At 61.8% G+C, this 17,389-nt stretch overlaps 1 protein-coding gene across 3 annotated transcripts in view; it reads left to right on the top strand.

Moving 5' to 3' along the window:
- Window positions 1-17,389, top strand: part of CARD11 (caspase recruitment domain family member 11) — a 74,990-nt gene that overhangs the window by 27,378 nt on the left and 30,223 nt on the right. For all 3 annotated transcript variants that reach the window (XM_079770808.1, XM_079770810.1, XM_079770809.1), the window contains exons 2-3: window positions 11,712-11,841; window positions 15,658-15,870. In XM_079770808.1, coding sequence (XP_079626934.1) covers window positions 11,835-11,841; window positions 15,658-15,870 — 220 coding nt within the window. In that variant the 5' untranslated portion in view covers window positions 11,712-11,834. The remainder of the gene's footprint in view (window positions 1-11,711; window positions 11,842-15,657; window positions 15,871-17,389) is intronic.

Here is a 17,389-nt window from a genome sequence, read left to right on the forward strand (position 1 = left end):
TAAATGGGATGGATGATGGATGGATGGATGATGGATGGATGGATGGATGGATGGATGGATGGATGGATGGATGAATGATTAAATGGGATGGATGATGGATGGGTGGATGGATGGTTAAATGGGATGATGATGGATAGATAGATGATAGATGGATGAATGCATGATTAAATGGGATGGATGATGGATGGATGGATGGATGGATGATTAAATGGGATGGATGATGGATGGATGGATGGATGGATGGATGGTTAAATGGGATGATGATGGATGGATAGATGATAGATGGATGGATGCATGATTAAATGGGATGGATGATGGATGGATGGATGGATGGATGGATGGATGGATGGATGGTTAAATGGAATGGATGATGGATGGATGGATGGATGGATGGATGGATGGATGGATGGATGGTTAAATGGGATGATGATGGATGGATGGATGGATGGATGGATGGATGGATGGATGAATGGTTAAATGGGATGGATGATGGATGATGAATGATGGATGGATGGATAATGGATGGATGGATGGATGGATGGATGGATGGATGGATGGATGAATGGTTAAATGTGATGGATGATGGATGGATGGATGGATGGATGGATGGATGGATGGATGAATGGTTAAATGGGATGATGATGTATGGATAGATGATAGATGGATGGATGAATGGTTAAATGGGATGGATGATGATGGATGGATGGATGGATAATGGATGATGGATGGATAATGGATGATGGATGGATGGATAATGGATGGATGGAAGGATGGATAATGGATGATGGATGGATGGATGGATGATGGATGGATGAATGGTTAAATGGGATGGATGATGGATGGATGGATGATGGATGGATGGATGGATGGATGGATGGATGAATGATTAAATGGGATGGATGATGGATGGGTGGATGGATGGTTAAATGGGATGATGATGGATAGATAGATGATAGATGGATGAATGCATGATTAAATGGGATGGATGATGGATGGATGGATGGATGGATGATTAAATGGGATGGATGATGGATGGATGGATGGATGGATGGATGGTTAAATGGGATGATGATGGATGGATAGATGATAGATGGATGGATGCATGATTAAATGGGATGGATGATGGATGGATGGATGGATGAATGGTTAAATGGGATGGATGATGAATAGATGGATGGATGAATTGTTAAATGGGATGGATGATGGATGATGAATGATGGATGGATAATGGATGGATGGATGGATGGATGGATGGATGGATGGTTAAATGGAATGGATGCTGGCTGGATGGATGGATGGATGGATGAATGGTTAAATGGGATGGATGATGGATGATGAATGATGGATGGATGGATAATGGATGGATGGATGGATGGATGGATGGTTAAATGGGATAGATGATGGATGATGGATGGATGGATAGATGAATGGTTAAATGGGATGGATGATGAATAGATGGATGGATGAATTGTTAAATGGATGGATGATGGATGGATGGTTGAATGAATGATGGATGGATAGTTAAATGGGATAGATGATGGATGATGGATGGATGGACGGATGATGGATGGATGGATGGATGAATGAATGGATGAATGATTAAATGGGATGGATGGATGAATGATTAAATGGGATGGATGGATGGATGGTTAAATGGAATGGATGCTGGCTGGCTGGCTGGATGAATGTTTAAATGGGATGGATAGATGGATGGATGATGGATGGATGGATGGATTGATGATGGATGGATGAATGGATGGATGGATGGATGGATGAGTAGTGTTCCCAGTCTCCCAGCTTTACGTCGTCCCTGAAATATCCTCACCACCAGACTTTCAAATGTTGCCCCGCGAAACGTCCAGAGGCCTTGGGCCCGCCTCGTCTGCCATTTGACTTGATCTGTCTCCTGCCCCGTGGGACCAGTGCCAGTCCAGTGAGAAGAAGATCAAGGGAAGGTTTAGTGGGAGTGCGGCTCCCACAGAACCTTCCAGTTCTCATCCTTGGCTGCCCTCTGGGTGGGGCTCCAGTTTGAGGACACTGGTGACCTTTCCTGAGAAATGCGAGGGCCGACCTTTTCACTTCACAGGTTCTCGGGGCTGCGGGCTCCCCAGGAGCAGGTTCCGCCTGTCGCTGCTCCAGGTCAGGCACAGCTGCCCACGTCGTTTCCAAACAGGCTCCCCTCGTCCCAGCGCCACTCTCCTGGGCTGGAACTGAGTTACCTGCGATGCAGGCTCCGATGGATGCTCTGCGCCCTCTGTGGGGTCACCTCTGCGTAGTAGAGACCCCAGGTCTCCGGCCCAGATCCGGGGGAGACGGGGTGGAGGTGGGGAGAGGTCACCGAGGGCCTGGCCGTGCAAGTCCCAGGTGAGTGGGACACAGTCCCCCTCCCGAGGAACCCACAGCGGCGTGGAAACACGGAACGGCCAAGGATGGAGGCGGGACGAGGCATCGCAGAGCACCAGCGGGCGCCGGCGTATTTCCCGCTAACTCTGCATCCTTCCTGGTGGGCTGATGACCGAGGACAGTGAGGTGGCCATGGGATGCTTTTATGATGAAACCGGTGGTCATCAGAGCATCCCATTCAGCAAACATTTTTACTGAATCCCCCCACCAGCTGCGTAGCGTGACTGCACCCCGTCTGGAGACTGGCGTGACGAAGGCACAGGGGGACCGTGGGCTCTCAGAGTTTCTCCCAACCCAAATGGTGAACCAACCCGTGGCCAGGACGAGGAAGAGGTGCTGAGGGGTGTTCCACGGGCCACGGACGGAGCAGGGGCTCTTCGAAAGCACAGAGGCTCCTGATTGGAGCGAGCGGGTGCTCTCGGGGACTTCACAGTTCCCCGTGGCGAACGGGCATTTGTGGGCCAGGCTGCCGAGGTGACCGCAGGAGAGAACGCATTTCCTTGTGGTCGAGGCCAGAGGGCTTCTGTGGCCGCCCGCAGCGGGCGCTTCCCAAGAGGGAGAGGGGTGGCCTCCCGCTGGGGCGGGGGTGGGGGGGAGGGTTGGCCGAGCCGCGCAGCCATGCCCCCCGGAGACCTTGGGGGCCGTCCTGTCCATCCCTGTGTGTGCGGTTCTGGAATCGAGACGCAGCCAACGCTCACAGAGCAACCGTGATGGAGGGATGCGCCTTCCGGGACAGTGTGAGCCTGGCTCGCGGATGTGCTTCTCAGAAGCTTCCCTGTGGCAGGAAGTGAGAGCCGCGGGAGGAGCGGGGGGCGTCCTTCAGGAGGGCTTGGCCTTGGCGCAGGGCGAGGCCACTGGGAAGGAGCGTGGGTGCAGGGCCTGGGGCAGGGAGTGGTGAGGAGGCCGTGTATGTGGGCCTCCCCCCCCCGCCCCCCGAGTCCTGGCTCCTCCGGGGGCCTCCTCTCCCCTGGCACCAGCATTCCACAGCGACTGTGGCCCTGGCCGGGCACGGAGAGCAGTGGCTGGAGCACCTGAGGCGCTCGCCTGGTGCCCAGGGGGATGGCGGGTGGTGGGCAGTGCCCGGCTGATGAGCGGGCATGCCCAGATGTTGGCACGAAGCATGGCCGTAACCGGGCGTTTGGGAGCGTCGGGAAGACCGAGGGCTGAGGGAGAAGAGGCGAGGCCGGCGCGTGGGGGGAGGCTGGGCCTGGGAATCGAGGTCGGCTCAGGACTGGAGGCCGCACCGAGGCAGCAGGCGAGATGAACGGTCCGCCAGGCACCGCCATCCGGGAACGGCCGGGCAGACAGACAAGGTGGTGTCGTCTCGTTACCGTGTCCTGGCTGTGCCTACCGCCTCGCGGCACGGCCACCCCTTGGAGCCACACCATTCGTTGCTGTCACCCGCGGCGCCCCATCCACGGCGGTGCTTCGTCTTTATTGATCGCCTGCTCGCTCGGTGTTGTATCTGGAAAAAGGAACACGAGCGATGGACCGCCAGCGCTCAGGCGTCTGTCGCTGCGACCACGATGGCGCTCTCAGATGTCGTAGATCTTACTTGTCACACGGGTCTGTGAGGGTGGTTTTCCTAACCACGAATCATAGAAACAAAATCAGAGCTTCATACACACGAGGGATTTTATTCTTCTGTGGGCCAAGGGCTCAAAGCTTAGCTTGGACCCAGCGTCCCGGTAGCACCCAGGCAGCCGCACTTCGAGGGCAGCCTCTGTCTTCGTGCTCACAGGGCAGCTGCTGTGCTTCAGGGCATTGCGTCCGCATCCAGGGAGGGAGACGGGGACAAAGAAGAGGCTCTTCTCACCAGATTCTGCCCCCAGCCCAAGGAGCCCTCCCCGATGTCTCACCTGAAACTTCCACTTACCTCGCAGAGGCCAGGGATTGTATCGCACGGCCACCCCTAGCTGCAAGGGAGGCGAGAAACGCCATTTTTCAGGTGGGCCCAGCGACACTCCACAAAACTGGGCCCCTCCACAGAGTAAGAGAGCAGCTGGCAGGGCCTGCCACTCCGCTGTGAATTTAAAATGATAATTGCTGCTTTCAAAACATGTACGGGCAAAGCACCACTGATGGCTTCACATGGTAACTGTGGGAAATGTTATCATCTTCATGTTTCGGTTGAATGAGCCGAGATAGACAGAGGTGAGGACGTTCTCGGGGATGCCCGGAGGAAGCCTGCAGGGGGTTTCTAGCTGCTTCTCTGAGTGTCCTGTTTGTAGCCACGAGGGGCGGGGGGAGGGCACACGAGGAGGAAGGTGTGAGCGGGGTCTTTTCCACAAGCTTCCTTCCTGGGCTGTGAACACCGCCGGCCGACCGGCCGGAGTGCTGGTGTGTCCCCGTGTGTCCTCCGTCCTCACAGGCACTAGATCATTCTTTTAAATAATACCCCCCCCCTTTTTTTTTTTTTTTTTGCCAGAACTCCTTCCAATTAAGTGGAGGTTTCGTTGGGATAATTAAACCCTCCATCTCAAGCCGCCCACTCCAATCACCCAGGCAAATCAATTAACCAGAGATGCGTGCATCTCCCTGCCTGCCGGGCCGTCTGGCCCCTGAGCGTTCGCCCGAGGGACAAGGGCAGAGAGCAGAGGCGTGTCCCGCAGGCGGCTCCTTCCCAAGGGCCTGGCTCTCTGTGGCTGCCAAGTCAGAGCAGCCTCGTGGTCGGTTGCATCCGGATTTGACTTTTATTTATCCGCCCGACAAACAGATGTGGGATACCTGCTGCGACCAAGGCCCCGTGCCGAGTTCTGGTGGGGGTGGGGGGGCCGAGCAGGGAATGACATGGGCGGGTGGCCGAGCCCCTCTGAGCCTGTCTCCTCTCTGTAAAGGGGGAAGTAGTGGCCGCCTCGTAGGTGGTTGTGTCAAAGGAGATGACCCACAGGGTGTCTGCCTACAGCCACCCCGCACCTCGTCCTGGGCAGCTGCTGGAGGGTGCGCTCCCGCAAAACAGGGGAGAGGACAGGAAGGAGGAAGCCACGGAGCCCAGGAAGCAAGGGCTCTGTCGGGGGCCGAGCTGCCCTGCCTCCTACACGCTACCTGTGACGGCGGCCGGCTCCCTCCGGACGGTGACGGGGAGCCGGGAGGGCGGGGCTGCGGTCTCTGCCCCTAGCGGCTGTGGGGTCTCACCCAGGCTTACTCCCTGACCCTCCCTCCTCATCGTAACGTGGGAGCCTTAACCCTGCCCCACCACGCCCCTGCGAAGGGGACGGGGGGGGGGGGCGTCCGTGAAGTGCCCTGCACACACTCTGGCTCCTGGAGGGGTGAGCTGTGCGACGGGCATTGCAAAGGGCGGGGCGTGGTGAGTGTGCAGAGAGGGGAGGTGGCTGGCTGACCCTCCAGCCCGTCATGCAGGGTCCGTATTTCCAACGATTGCTGTATGTCGTGTTTTATTAGTATTTGTGCCAAGATTATGCATCCATGCAGAGTTAACAAGTTCCGGCTGCTCGGTGGTTAGAGCGTCGGCCTGCACACTGAAGGGTCACCGGTTCGATTCCCGGTCAAAGGCATGTACTTGGGTTGTAGGTTCCATCCCCAGCCCTGGTCCCGGTGGGTGTGGGAGGCGACCAATCGATGTGTCTCTCTCACATCAATGTTTCTCTCTCTCTCTCTCTTCCTCCCTCCCTTCCACTCTCTCCAAAAATCAATGTGGGGGGGGGGGATAAAAGGTTAAGTAGGCTTGTCGTGAAAACCATCAGTGTCCAGCCTGGCCAGCAGCAGCCCCAGTCCTGACCCCCAAAGGCAACCACTTCTAACTCTCCCTCATCATCATCTTCCTCCGCATCCACCTCCGTGTTTCTGGGCAACATGTGTGCCTTCCACGTGTCGCCGTGTCTGCTCTGTCATTTCTGTTGGCGTACCCCGCGGTAGATGCGGACTCGGCTGTCCTCGGGAACCCCGCTGCGTGCCCCCCTCCTCCCTTCTCCCCGTGCGTGTGGGCCACGGTGCTGTGTGCTACATTTCGTGACGAGGTAAATACTGTTTACGTTGAGGCCGGTTGAGGCCTGTAATTATGTTTCCTTTCTTATCTTTTTATTTTTTCCTGGAGTTACTATTGCCTCTCTTTTTCTTTTCAGTTGCTGAGGTTTGGGGTTTTAATGTACCTGTCCTTAATTTTTCCCATCTGACTCTCAGACCGGTCCTTTGCTTCACAATATTACGTCCTACATTATCAAATACTACAGGCCTGGAGCACGAAATTCATGCACTCGGGGGAGGGGGGGTGTCCCTCAGCCCAGCCTGCACCCTCTTGCAGTCAGGCAGGGAGCCCTCAGGGGATGTCCGACTGATGACCTAGGCCCACTCCCCATGGGGACCAGGCCTAAGCCGGCAGTCGGACATCCTTAGTGCTGCCACGGAGGCGGGAGAGGCTCCCGCCATGGCCGCTGCGCTCGCCAGCCATGAGCCTGGCTTCTGGCTGAATGGTGCTCCCCCTGTGGGAGTGCACTGACCACCAGGGGGCAGCTCCTGCATTGAGCGTCTGCCCTCTGGTGGACAGTACACATCATAGCAACCAGTCGGTCCACCGTTAGGTCGATTTGCACATTAGCCTTTTCTTATATAGGCTATGAGATGACCATTCAGTACGTTCGCCCTGGCAGCGTCTCTCGTGGGCCCTCGATGGCCCTGCCCCAATCCTGGTCACCGCTTTTTGTGGCATCCCTCTCCTCCCGGAACTTTCCTCGATGCTCCAGCCCATCACATTCTGTTTCCTGGGCTCCATACCTTCCTCTGTATTGTTCGAGCCCCTCGTTCTGCCGGAGCAAATCCTCAAGTAGCTTCCCAAGAAAGGGGACTAGGAAATAAATGTCTAGAGTCATTGCCTTTCTGAAGTACTCTTCTGTTTTTATTCATCCCAGTTTGGGTGGGTTTACAATTCTAGATTTAACGTATTTTCCATCAAGAATGTGAAGGTGTTGCCTTGCTGTCTCCCAGCTTCCTTCCGGAGTTGCTATTGGAAGCCCGAGGCCTAACTCACTTCCAGACCTTCCCGGGCGCCCTGCTTTTCTTCTCCGGACGCCTTCGGGGTCTCTAGCTCGCTGGTGGCCTGGCCTCTCAGCGAGCTTCTGAGAAGGCTCTTCCCTGGCTGGACTGCGTGCTCACAATCTCTTCCCATCGGAAGACTCGGGGTCATGCATGTGGAGGGTCCTCGAATATTCTTTGATCGTTTCATCCCTTCATTTATAGGATATCTTCCAAAGATGCACAAGGAAGGAAATATAACCTCTGTCGTCTCTTCCTAGGATTTCTGCTTATTGGGTATTAGACCTTCTAAGTGGGCCTCAGCCCTCCTTCTCGTCTTCCTTCTCTTAACTTTTTATTAACATTTTGGGGAGATTTCTTCAACTTTATCTTCCAAATCTCCTATTAATTACAAATGTCTGCTACCTGATTTTAATCGCCAAGAACCCGTTCTTTGTTCCTTTCCATAGCGTTGTTTTATGGCCGCAATATCTTCTCTAATCTCTCATGGATTCTCACGATCAGATCGTGTTTTCTGAAGCCTTGCCTTGTTCCGCGCACTCTGCTCCCCGCTCCCTCCTCCTGGAGCCTCCTCGCCCTCCCCGGGGGGGGGGGGGGGGGGCGCGTCCTTCAGGGGCGGCCAGGCCGCGTGGACAGCGCTGCTTGTCGGCTAACGGGCGCCGTGCGGGATGGATGGGCTCCCCGGCAGGCCTGACTCCCACACCAGTAACTCCCGAGCCATCGATTCCTTTGCGAGAAGCAATAGCTCTTTTTCACCCCGAGCCAGTATCCGCCGACCTCGAACGTGGTTTTACTTCTGCTTTAGGCTCATGTGCTGAAGCCATAGCTCAGGGCGCGGTTGGACAGACACTTTCTGGTTAGAGACGTTTCAAAGGCGGACTTTAAAGAAAGGCAGTCCGGGGCTCTGGGGAGTGGTGAGGAAGAGGAGGCCAGAGAGCGCGGATCAGACACCTGGGCTCCTTCACACCGGCCTCCTTGGCGGGGTGGCCCTCGCTGTCCCGAGGGCGCCCCCGCTCAGGGAGCCCGTGCGCTGACCAGCTCGCTCCGCCGAGGGCCTGGGGCGCGGTCCGTGGCCTGTCAGCATCGGGGTGACGTTCAGGCGGCCGACTGTTAAATACCTGCAGGTCCGCCTCTCGGGAGACGCAGCCTGTTCGTCTCTCCGACCTCGGTTCCTCGGGGTGTGGGCCACTCTAAGGGCAGAGGTCGGAGGGCAGCCTCCCTCCTGCTGCCCTGCGCCCGGTTCCCCAGCCTGTGCTGACACGCCCGGTGGTGGTACCAGCCCGGCCGACCTGCAAAGGAGCCTCTGCCACAGCCAGTGTCCAGAGCCTTTTCTTCTGGCAGAAGAGCCACGTCCCTCCTGCTTTCAGAGGAAGAAACTGCTTCCCTTTGCCTGTGGACGGCCTGCTCCCCTTGGCTGGGCACTCGGCCCGGAGCCCGGCCCGCGGCCCTCCCCGGTGCCCACGGCCCTCCCCGCGGTGCCCACGGCCCTCCCCGGTGCCCACGGCCCTCCCCGCGGTGCCCACGGCCCTCCCCAGTGCCCACGGCCCTCCCCGGTGCCCACGGCCCTCCCCGCGGTGCCCACGGCCCTCCCCGGTGCCCACGGCCCTCCCCAGTGCCCACGGCCCTCCCCGGTGCCCACGGCCCTCCCCGCGGTGCCCACGGCCCTCCCCAGTGCCCACGGCCCTACCCGGTGCCCACGGCCCTCCCCGCGGTGCCCACGGCCCTCCCCGGTGCCCACGGCCCTCCCCGGTGCCCACGGCCCTCCCCCCGGTGCCCGCGGCCCTCCCCGGTGCCCGCGGCCCTCCCCGGTGCCCACGGCCCTCCCCGCAGTGCCCACGGCCCTCCCCGCGGTGCCCACGGCCCTCCCCGGTGCCCACGGCCCTCCCCGCGGTGCCCACGGCCCTCCCCGGTGCCCACGGCCCTCCCCGGTGCCCACGGCCCTCCCCGCGGTGCCCACGGCCCTCCCCGGTGCCCACGGCCCTCCCCGGTGCCCACGGCCCTCCCCGCGGTGCCCACGGCCCTCCCCGGTGCCCACGGCCCTCCCCACGGTGCCCACGGCCCTCCCCGGTGCCCACGGCCCTCCCCGGTACCCACGGCCCTCCCCGGTGCCCACAGCCCTCCCCGGTGCCCACGGCCCTCCCCGGTGCCCACGGCCCTCCCCGGTGCCAACGGCCCTCCCCAGTGCCCACGGCCCTCCCCCCGGTGCCCACGGCCCTCCCCGGTGCCCACGGCCCTCCCCGGTGCCCACGGCCCTCCCCCCGGTGCCCGCGGCCCTCCCCGCGGTGCCCACGGCCCTCCCCGGTGCCCACGGCCCTCCCCGCGGTGCCCACGGCCCTCCCCGGTGCCCACGGCCCTCCCCCCCGTGCCCACGGCCCTCCCCGGTGCCCACGGCCCTCCCCGGTGCCCACGGCCCTCCCCCCGGTGCCCACGGCCCTCCCCGGTGCCCACGGCCCTGCCCCGGTGCCCGCGGCCCTCCCCCGTGCCCACGGCCCTCCCCCCGGTGCCCGCGGCCCTCCCCGGTGCCCACGGCCCTCCCCCCGGTGCCCGCGGCCCTCCCCGGTGCCCACAGCCCTCCCCGGTGCCCACGGCCCTCCCCGGTGCCCACGGCCCTCCCCGCGGTGCCCACAGCCCTCCCCCCCGGTGCCCGCGGCCCTCCCCGGTGCCCACGGCCCTTCCCGGTGCCCGCGGCCCTCCCCCCGGTGCCCGCGGCCCTCCCCGGTGCCCACGGCCCTCCCCCCGGTGCCCACGGCCCTCCCCGGTGCCCACGGCCCTCCCCGCGGTGCCCACGGCCCTCCCCCCGGTGCCCGCGGCCCTCCCCGGTGCCCACGGCCCTCCCCGGTGCCCACGGCCCTCCCCCCGGTGCCCACGGCCCTCCCCGGTGCCCGCGGCCCTCCCCGCGGTGCCCACGGCCCTCCCCGGTGCCCACGGCCCTGCCCCCGGTGCCCGCGGCCCTCCCCAGTGCCCACGGCCCTCCCCCCGGTGCCCGCGGCCCTCCCCGGTGCCCACGGCCCTCCCCCCGGTGCCCGCGGCCCTCCCCGGTGCCCACGGCCCTCCCCGGTGCCCACAGCCCTCCCCGGTGCCCACGGCCCTCCCCGGTGCCCACGACCCTCCCCGGTGCCCACGGCCCTCCCCGGTGCCCACGGCCCTCCCCGGTGACCACGGCCCTCCCCCCGGTGCCCACGGCCCTCCCCGGTGCCCACGGCCCTCCCCGCGGTGCCCACGGCCCTCCCCGCGGTGCCCACGGCCCTCCCCGGTGCCCACGGCCCTCCCCCCGGTGCCCACGGCCCTCCCCGCGGTGCCCACGGCCCTCCCTGCGGTGCCCACGGCCCTCCCCGGTGCCCACGGCCCTCCCCGGTGCCCACGGCCCTCCCCGGTGCCCACGGCCCTCCCCGGTGCCCGCGGCCCTCCCCGCGGTGCCCACGGCCCTCCCCGGTGCCCACGGCCCTCCCCGGTGCCCACGGCCCTCCCCGCGGTGCCCACGGCCCTCCCTGCGGTGCCCACGGCCCTCCCCGGTGCCCACGGCCCTCCCCGGTGCCCACGGCCCTCCCCGGTGCCCATGGCCCTCCCCACAGTGCCCGCAGCGGGCGGCTGCTCCTGTCCCGGCCGCCGAACAGGGAGGCCTTGGGGACGCCAAGGAGACGCATCCTCCAGAGAAGCGTGTCCCGCGCTCCCTGGGGTGAGGCCGGTGACGGCTCCTGCGATCGAGCTGACACCCGGCGAGAACAGCTCTGTCAGCTCCGGGAGGGCCGGCGTCACCTGCGATTAGTCCTTCGGCCCAAATCAGCGGTTCCCGATGAAACGGCCCCCAGGCCCTTCACTCCCAGCGAGCACCGCCTGAGCCAGCACAGGGCTGAGCCCCCCTCCCCTCCCGCCTCCCTTCTCCAGGAGACTGGTCCTTCCCTGTCGGCCGCTCTGGTCCCCGGGAGCAGCAGCCTGTCCCGCCGGCCCACGGCGCCGCGGGCTGCAGACGCAGCTCAGAGGAAGGCAGCTCCCCTGGGCTCGGGGGCGTGCGCTGCCCTGGACCCCTGAGCGCGGGCCGATGGAGTGTCCACTCAGCACGCTCCTCTCACGCCGCGGGAGCCCTCCCCGCCAGGGCAACCCCGGGGACCTCTGTCCATCGCTGTCCCGGGGCCCAGAACCGGGGGCAGTGGCTCCCAGGCTGCCCCGGGCTGGACCCACGGCTCTTCCTCCGGCGGCTCCGGGCGCGGTCACCCCACGGCCCCGTCCCGGGAGAGATGCGCTGTGGCACCCCTGTGGTCCCCGCATGGCCCCTGGCTCTCGACCTCAGCTCCGCCCCAGTCCCTTCTCCCCTTTTCCAGAGCCCGGCCGCCGCAGCCCCCGGCCCCGGAGGAGCCTGGCTCGGGGAGGGACCAGCCCGGGCCGCGAGGAGTGACGCTCAGGCCTCGGTCACGGGAGGGAGCGGCCGTCCGAGCACCTGCCACATGCCAGGTACGTCACACCTGCCTCTCCTCACTGAGCACGAACAGAGCGAGGTGACCCGAGAGTGAGGGGCGGCGAGGGGAGGTCCCCACAGAGGGTGCGGGGCGCCGGCTCTGAAGCCAGCAGCTCCCACGGACACAGCCAGGCGGAGGCAGGGCGAGCAGGCCACACAGGGCCTCGGGGTCAAGGCGAAGACTTGAACTTCACGGTGACAGCAGCAGGGAGCCCCGTGGTCGGTGTTTCAGTGAGTGAGGGGCGGAGGTGGGACCGTAAAGCGGTGAGCACCGTGGCCCTTCCCGTGGGGCCTGCCCGGGGGCCTGGAACTAGCTCTTCCCGCTATTGATACACAGACCAGTGTGGCCGGGCGGGGTTTGACTCACGACCACGCCAGGCCCTGGTCAGACCTGCCGGCGTTGGGTTGGAGTTGCCACCAGCTCTGGATAAGATTCAGGGGAGGGCCTGGCCGGCGTGGCTCGGTGGCTGAGCGTTGACCTGTGAACCAGGAGGTCACGGTTCCATTCCCGGTCAGGGCACAGGCCCAGGTTGCAGGCTCGATCCCCAGGAGGGGGTGTGCAGGAGGCAGCCGATCCATGATTCTCTCTCGTCACTGATGTTTCTCTCCCTCTCCCTTCCTCTCTGAAATCAAAAATATATTTTAAAAATATATATCCAGGGGAGGGAGGAGCGTCCAACATGGATGTTGACGCCTTGGAAAGAGCAAAGGCAGGTTCATCTGGAGTGAGCGACGGAGGCGGCATGTTTATGCAGCGGGAGCCACCCCGCCCCCACCAGCAGCCCCGGTGGCCCGCGCCGAGTTCGCAAATGGGCGGGAGGCCAGGGCGCCCATTGGTGAGGGCAGCCTGCCGTCTGTGCAGACGCTGCGGGCCTGAACGGACTGGTCCTCACCTTTAATCACTCAGTCCATTGCTGCTCAAAACAGCAAACAGCCAAGGCCCAGGCCCACAGCTCCGTTAACGGGGAGCTCACGGACGTCGACAGCAGGGACCCGACACCACGTGGGAGGCACAGAGCCACGCCTGCGGGGCCGGGAACTGGAGTCAGAGACCCAGAGAGACCGCCCTGCCACGTCTCACAGACGCTCGGGTCGGTCACGGCCGTGTCACAGCATCGCCGCCGGCCTCCCTCCCCGCTCCGCCCGCTGTGGGTGGCCCGCTCTGACCTCCACGGCGTCCAGGTGCCGGCCTCCGGCTCAGCCCCCCCGCCGGCTCCCCGACTGCTGTCTCTGGCCCGGGTGGAAGCCCAGGTGGAGGTGCAGCCAGCCCGTGGGGGGGTCCTCCTCGGGCAGCTCAGTGGGCCGGGGCCAGGGTCTATTTGACACAGACGAGACCGCAGGGTGGTGGCCGCTGAGAGGGTGTGAGGAGGAGGCAGCACTGGGTATCGGGGTGCCCACCGCCCTAGACTTGGCTTCACCTTCAGCTTCACCACCTGCCCCCCTTCAGATGCCCAGGCCCAGGGCCCTGGAGCTGAGGTGCCCCTCCCAGCATGGCACGTGGTCACAAGTCGGAAGCTCTGGGAACCCCAGTGTTGAGGGGATTTTATGGGGGTGTCATTACACGGGCATGGCTGATTAACTCATTCTCCGTGGAGGACTTTTTTTCCTCTTTTAAATATATGTTTATTTATTTTAGAGAGGAAGGGAGAGGGAGAGAGAGAAACATCCATGATGAGAGAGAATCACTGATCGGCTGCCTCCTGCACGGCCCCTACTGGGGTTCAAGCCCCCAACCCAGGCACGTGCCCTGACCGGGAATCGAACCCTGACCTCCTGGTTCACAGGTCGACGCTCAGCCACGGAGCCACGCCGGCCGGGCGCCATGGAGGATTGAGCTCACTCTCTGGCTTCTCCCTGCCCCAGAGGTCAGGCGTGGGGCTGAGTCGCTTCCAGTCACTGGCTTGTCTTTGGGCCACCAGCCCCCCGCCCCGAGCTCTCCAGGCCCCGAGCGAGGAGGCATTGCATTGCCACACAAAGGACTCTGACCCCTCAGATCCCCAGCGTGGTAGGGGACAGGGCCAGAGACCAAAACGCTTCTTATTCAACGACACGTGTACGTTCTGAAATCTCTTTTAACACCAACGGCCCCGGTGCCGCCACGTCCATCCCGCTGAGGCGTGGCTCCGTGGCGCAGGGCCGTGGCCTCGCTCCTGGGCAGGCTGCTTCCATGCCCTCCCGCCAGAATCAGCGCTGAATGTTCAAGTCGGAAATCGGGGGAGGGGATGAGTAATGCTGCTATGGTCTTACAACGGAGCCGTGCCGCCGTTAAACGTGAATGAGCACGTGAAATGCAGGGCTGTCACGCTGACAATGGAGCGGAAGGATGCTCCTCAGGGCAGCTGGGTGCCTGCTGTGCGTGACGGCCCAGGGACGGCCGATGTCCCGAAGTACGTTAGTGGCTGCCGAGGGCCGGCGGGGTGCGCATGGAGCTTCGTGTGGGGGCAATGAAACTGTCCTAAAATGAATTGGGGTGATCGTTGGGCGACTCTGTGAATGCCCTTTGAATTGCACACTTTCGAAAGGTGAATTGTATGCTACATAAATGATATTTCATTAAAGCTGTTTAAAAACGAACAGATCAGACGTATACATCAACCTAAATCAGTCTCAGGAAACATAGAGAAGAGAAAGCAAGTTGAAAAAGGAAATGAGGAACCCTAACCGGTGTGGCTCAGTGGATAGAGCGTCGGCCTGCGGACTGAGGGGTCCCAGGTTCGATTCCGGTCAAGGGCATGTACCTTGATTGTGGGCACATCCCCAGTAGGGGGTGTGCAGGAGGCAGCTGATCGATGTTTCTCGATGTTTTTAACTCTCTATCCCTCTCCCTTCCTCTCTGTGAAAAATCTATAAATATTTTTTTAAAAAAAAAAAAAGAAAGAAAAGAAAAAGGAAACGAGGAAGCACACAGCATGACACCATCGGCGGGAAACTGCAAAACAAAAAATAACAGCGCAGTCGTCCTGGGGAAGGACAGAGCCCCGTGAGGCACGAACACGTGGACTGGAGGGCTGTACACCAGCTGCACCGTGTCCCTCTCCCAGTAATTGTTTCTTTAACATTGTGGCTTGTCCGCCCATTGCTCACGGTGTGTGTAGACGGGAATACACACAGGGTGGGCGAAGGCAGCGCTACGGTGCGAGTACGTACGTGAAACACAGAGTTCGTAAAGCTACTGTCAGCACCAGAACCTGCGTCTTTTTCCACACAAACAACTGTACACCTGCTCTCGCTCACCCTGTGTGTCTGTATCCGTGTCCCTCCTTTCTTTTCATCTACTTATTATTTTAGAGAGAGAGGAGGAGGAGGGGGAGAGAAACACCCGTTCCACTTACGTATGCATTCATTGCTTGATTCTCATATGTGCCCTGACCAGGGATCGAAGCCGAATTGGCGAACCGGGACGACACTCTAACCAACTGAGCTACCTGGCCAGGCCTCTCCCTTCCTTCCTGAAATGGTTAAAATGCCATAATGGTTTCTCTGCCTGACTCTTTCATTCATTCATTCATTCATTCATTCATTTTTTAAAATCGCTTATTGATTTGAGAGAGAGAGGAAGGGAAAAGAGAGAAACATCAACGTGAGAGTGTAACATCCATCGGCGGCCTCCCACGCGCCCGCCCTGGGGATGGAGCCCGAAACCCAGGCACGTGCCCTGACCGGGAATCGAACCAGCAACCTTTCGGTGCCGGGATGACGCCCACCCGGCCCTGCTTGACCTTTATTAGCCCAGCATCGTCCAGAGGTCACCATGGAGGACTGCGCGCCGCGGTCCGTGAGCTCTGGGGTGACCCGTTGCCTGTGTGTGCCAGGGGGCGGCGCCGAGATGGACGACTACATGGAGACGCTGAAGGACGAGGAGGACGCGCTGTGGGAGAACGTGGAGTGCAACCGGCACATGCTGAGCCGCTACATCAACCCGGCCAAGCTCACGCCCTACCTGCGCCAGTGCAAGGTCATCGACGAGCAGGACGAGGACGAGGTGCTCAACGCGCCCATGCTGCCCTCCAAGATCAACCGCGCCGGTAAGCCCGGCCGCTCCCGGGGCGCGATGGGGCGGGCGGGCGGGCGGGCTGCCCCTGGCGGCAGCCCCAGGAAACCCCTCCAGTTAGTGTGCCAGCGTGAGTTTCTCTGGGTCTGGAATTATTCAGCTGGGCCCGCGGCCCTCTGCCCAGCCCGCACACCTCCCCCCCCCACCCCCAGCGGTAGAACTCAGAGGGTCCCGGACTCGGAGAGCGGGAAATATTTTCCTACCCGGCCTGAGGGGAGCACCCCTCCGATGACGGATGCAGGCAGGTGACACATCAAGTGATTACCAACACCTGTGGCTGGGTCACCCCTCACCGTTACGACGTCTCCATACCGCATTGCCGCGGTTACAGGTCTGTCCACACACCGCTTACACTCATTGTCCCTCGAAATTAGAGGAGCTGTTAGGTCTGCCGAGAGGTTGTGTTATTTCACGCCGAGAGAAGCACATTCCTTACTGAATCGTAACTTGACGACTCGAGGACTGTGTTCCATTATAACTGATATGCATTGGAACCCAGTGCATTTTATCTGTTTAAAAATACAGGGTGGCCCCAAAACTGTGTGCACACTTTGACAGCGGACAGCTCAGTTTTGAAAAGGAGATGTACTTCAGTAAACACTGCCTGTACAGGTGTTCAAAGGGTGTGCGTACGTTTTGGGGGACACCCCAGGTTCTTCTGAGAAGGGGTCTGTCGGACTGCCTTAGGGTGCCCGGCACTTTATTACCTTCATGCAAGGTGGTAAGTACGGTTGGTGAAACTAGTTTTGGTTGTACATACATGCCTGTGTGTGTACACACGTGTGTATCTGTCTCTTTGCGGGCACACGGGGTCCCAGGATAACTGTCTCTCTCTGTGGCTCACACGTTAAAAGGGTTGGAAGCCACGTTCCCACACGTGATGGGTGCTGAGTGGCTCGTGCATGTGACTGTCCTTTGTGCACACGACACTCACCACCCATCACGGCGCTCTCCTGACGGACATCCCCCATCACGGCGCTCTCCTACCCAGCACGGCTGTCACTTCAGCCCTGCCCCGCACTGCTCTGGCAGCCCCCACGCCGGCAGCCCACACGCCGGCAGCCCACACGCCCGCAGCCCACACGCCGGCAGCCCACACGCCGGCAGCCCACACGCCCGCAGCCCACACACCAGCAGCCCGGCCACGCCAGCAGCCCACACGCCGGCAGCCCACACGCCGGCAGCCCACACGCCGGCAGCCCACACACCAGCAGCCCGGCCACGCCAGCAGCCCACACGCCCGCAGCCCACACGCCGGCAGCCCACACGCCGGCAGCCCACACACCAGCAGCCCGGCCACGCCAGCAGCCCACACGCCCGCAGCCCACACGCCGGCAGCCCACACACCAGCAGCCCGGCCACGCCAGCAGCCCACACGCCCGCAGCCCACACGCCGGCAGCCCACACGCCGGCAGCCCGGCCACGCCAGCAGTCCACACGCCCGCAGCCCACACGCCGGCAGCCCGGCCACGCCAGCAGCCCACACACCAGCA

This window comes from Cnephaeus nilssonii, assembly GCF_951640355.1.
Source record: "Cnephaeus nilssonii genome assembly, chromosome: 5".
In the NCBI taxonomy this organism is placed as follows: domain Eukaryota; kingdom Metazoa; phylum Chordata; class Mammalia; order Chiroptera; family Vespertilionidae; genus Cnephaeus; species Cnephaeus nilssonii.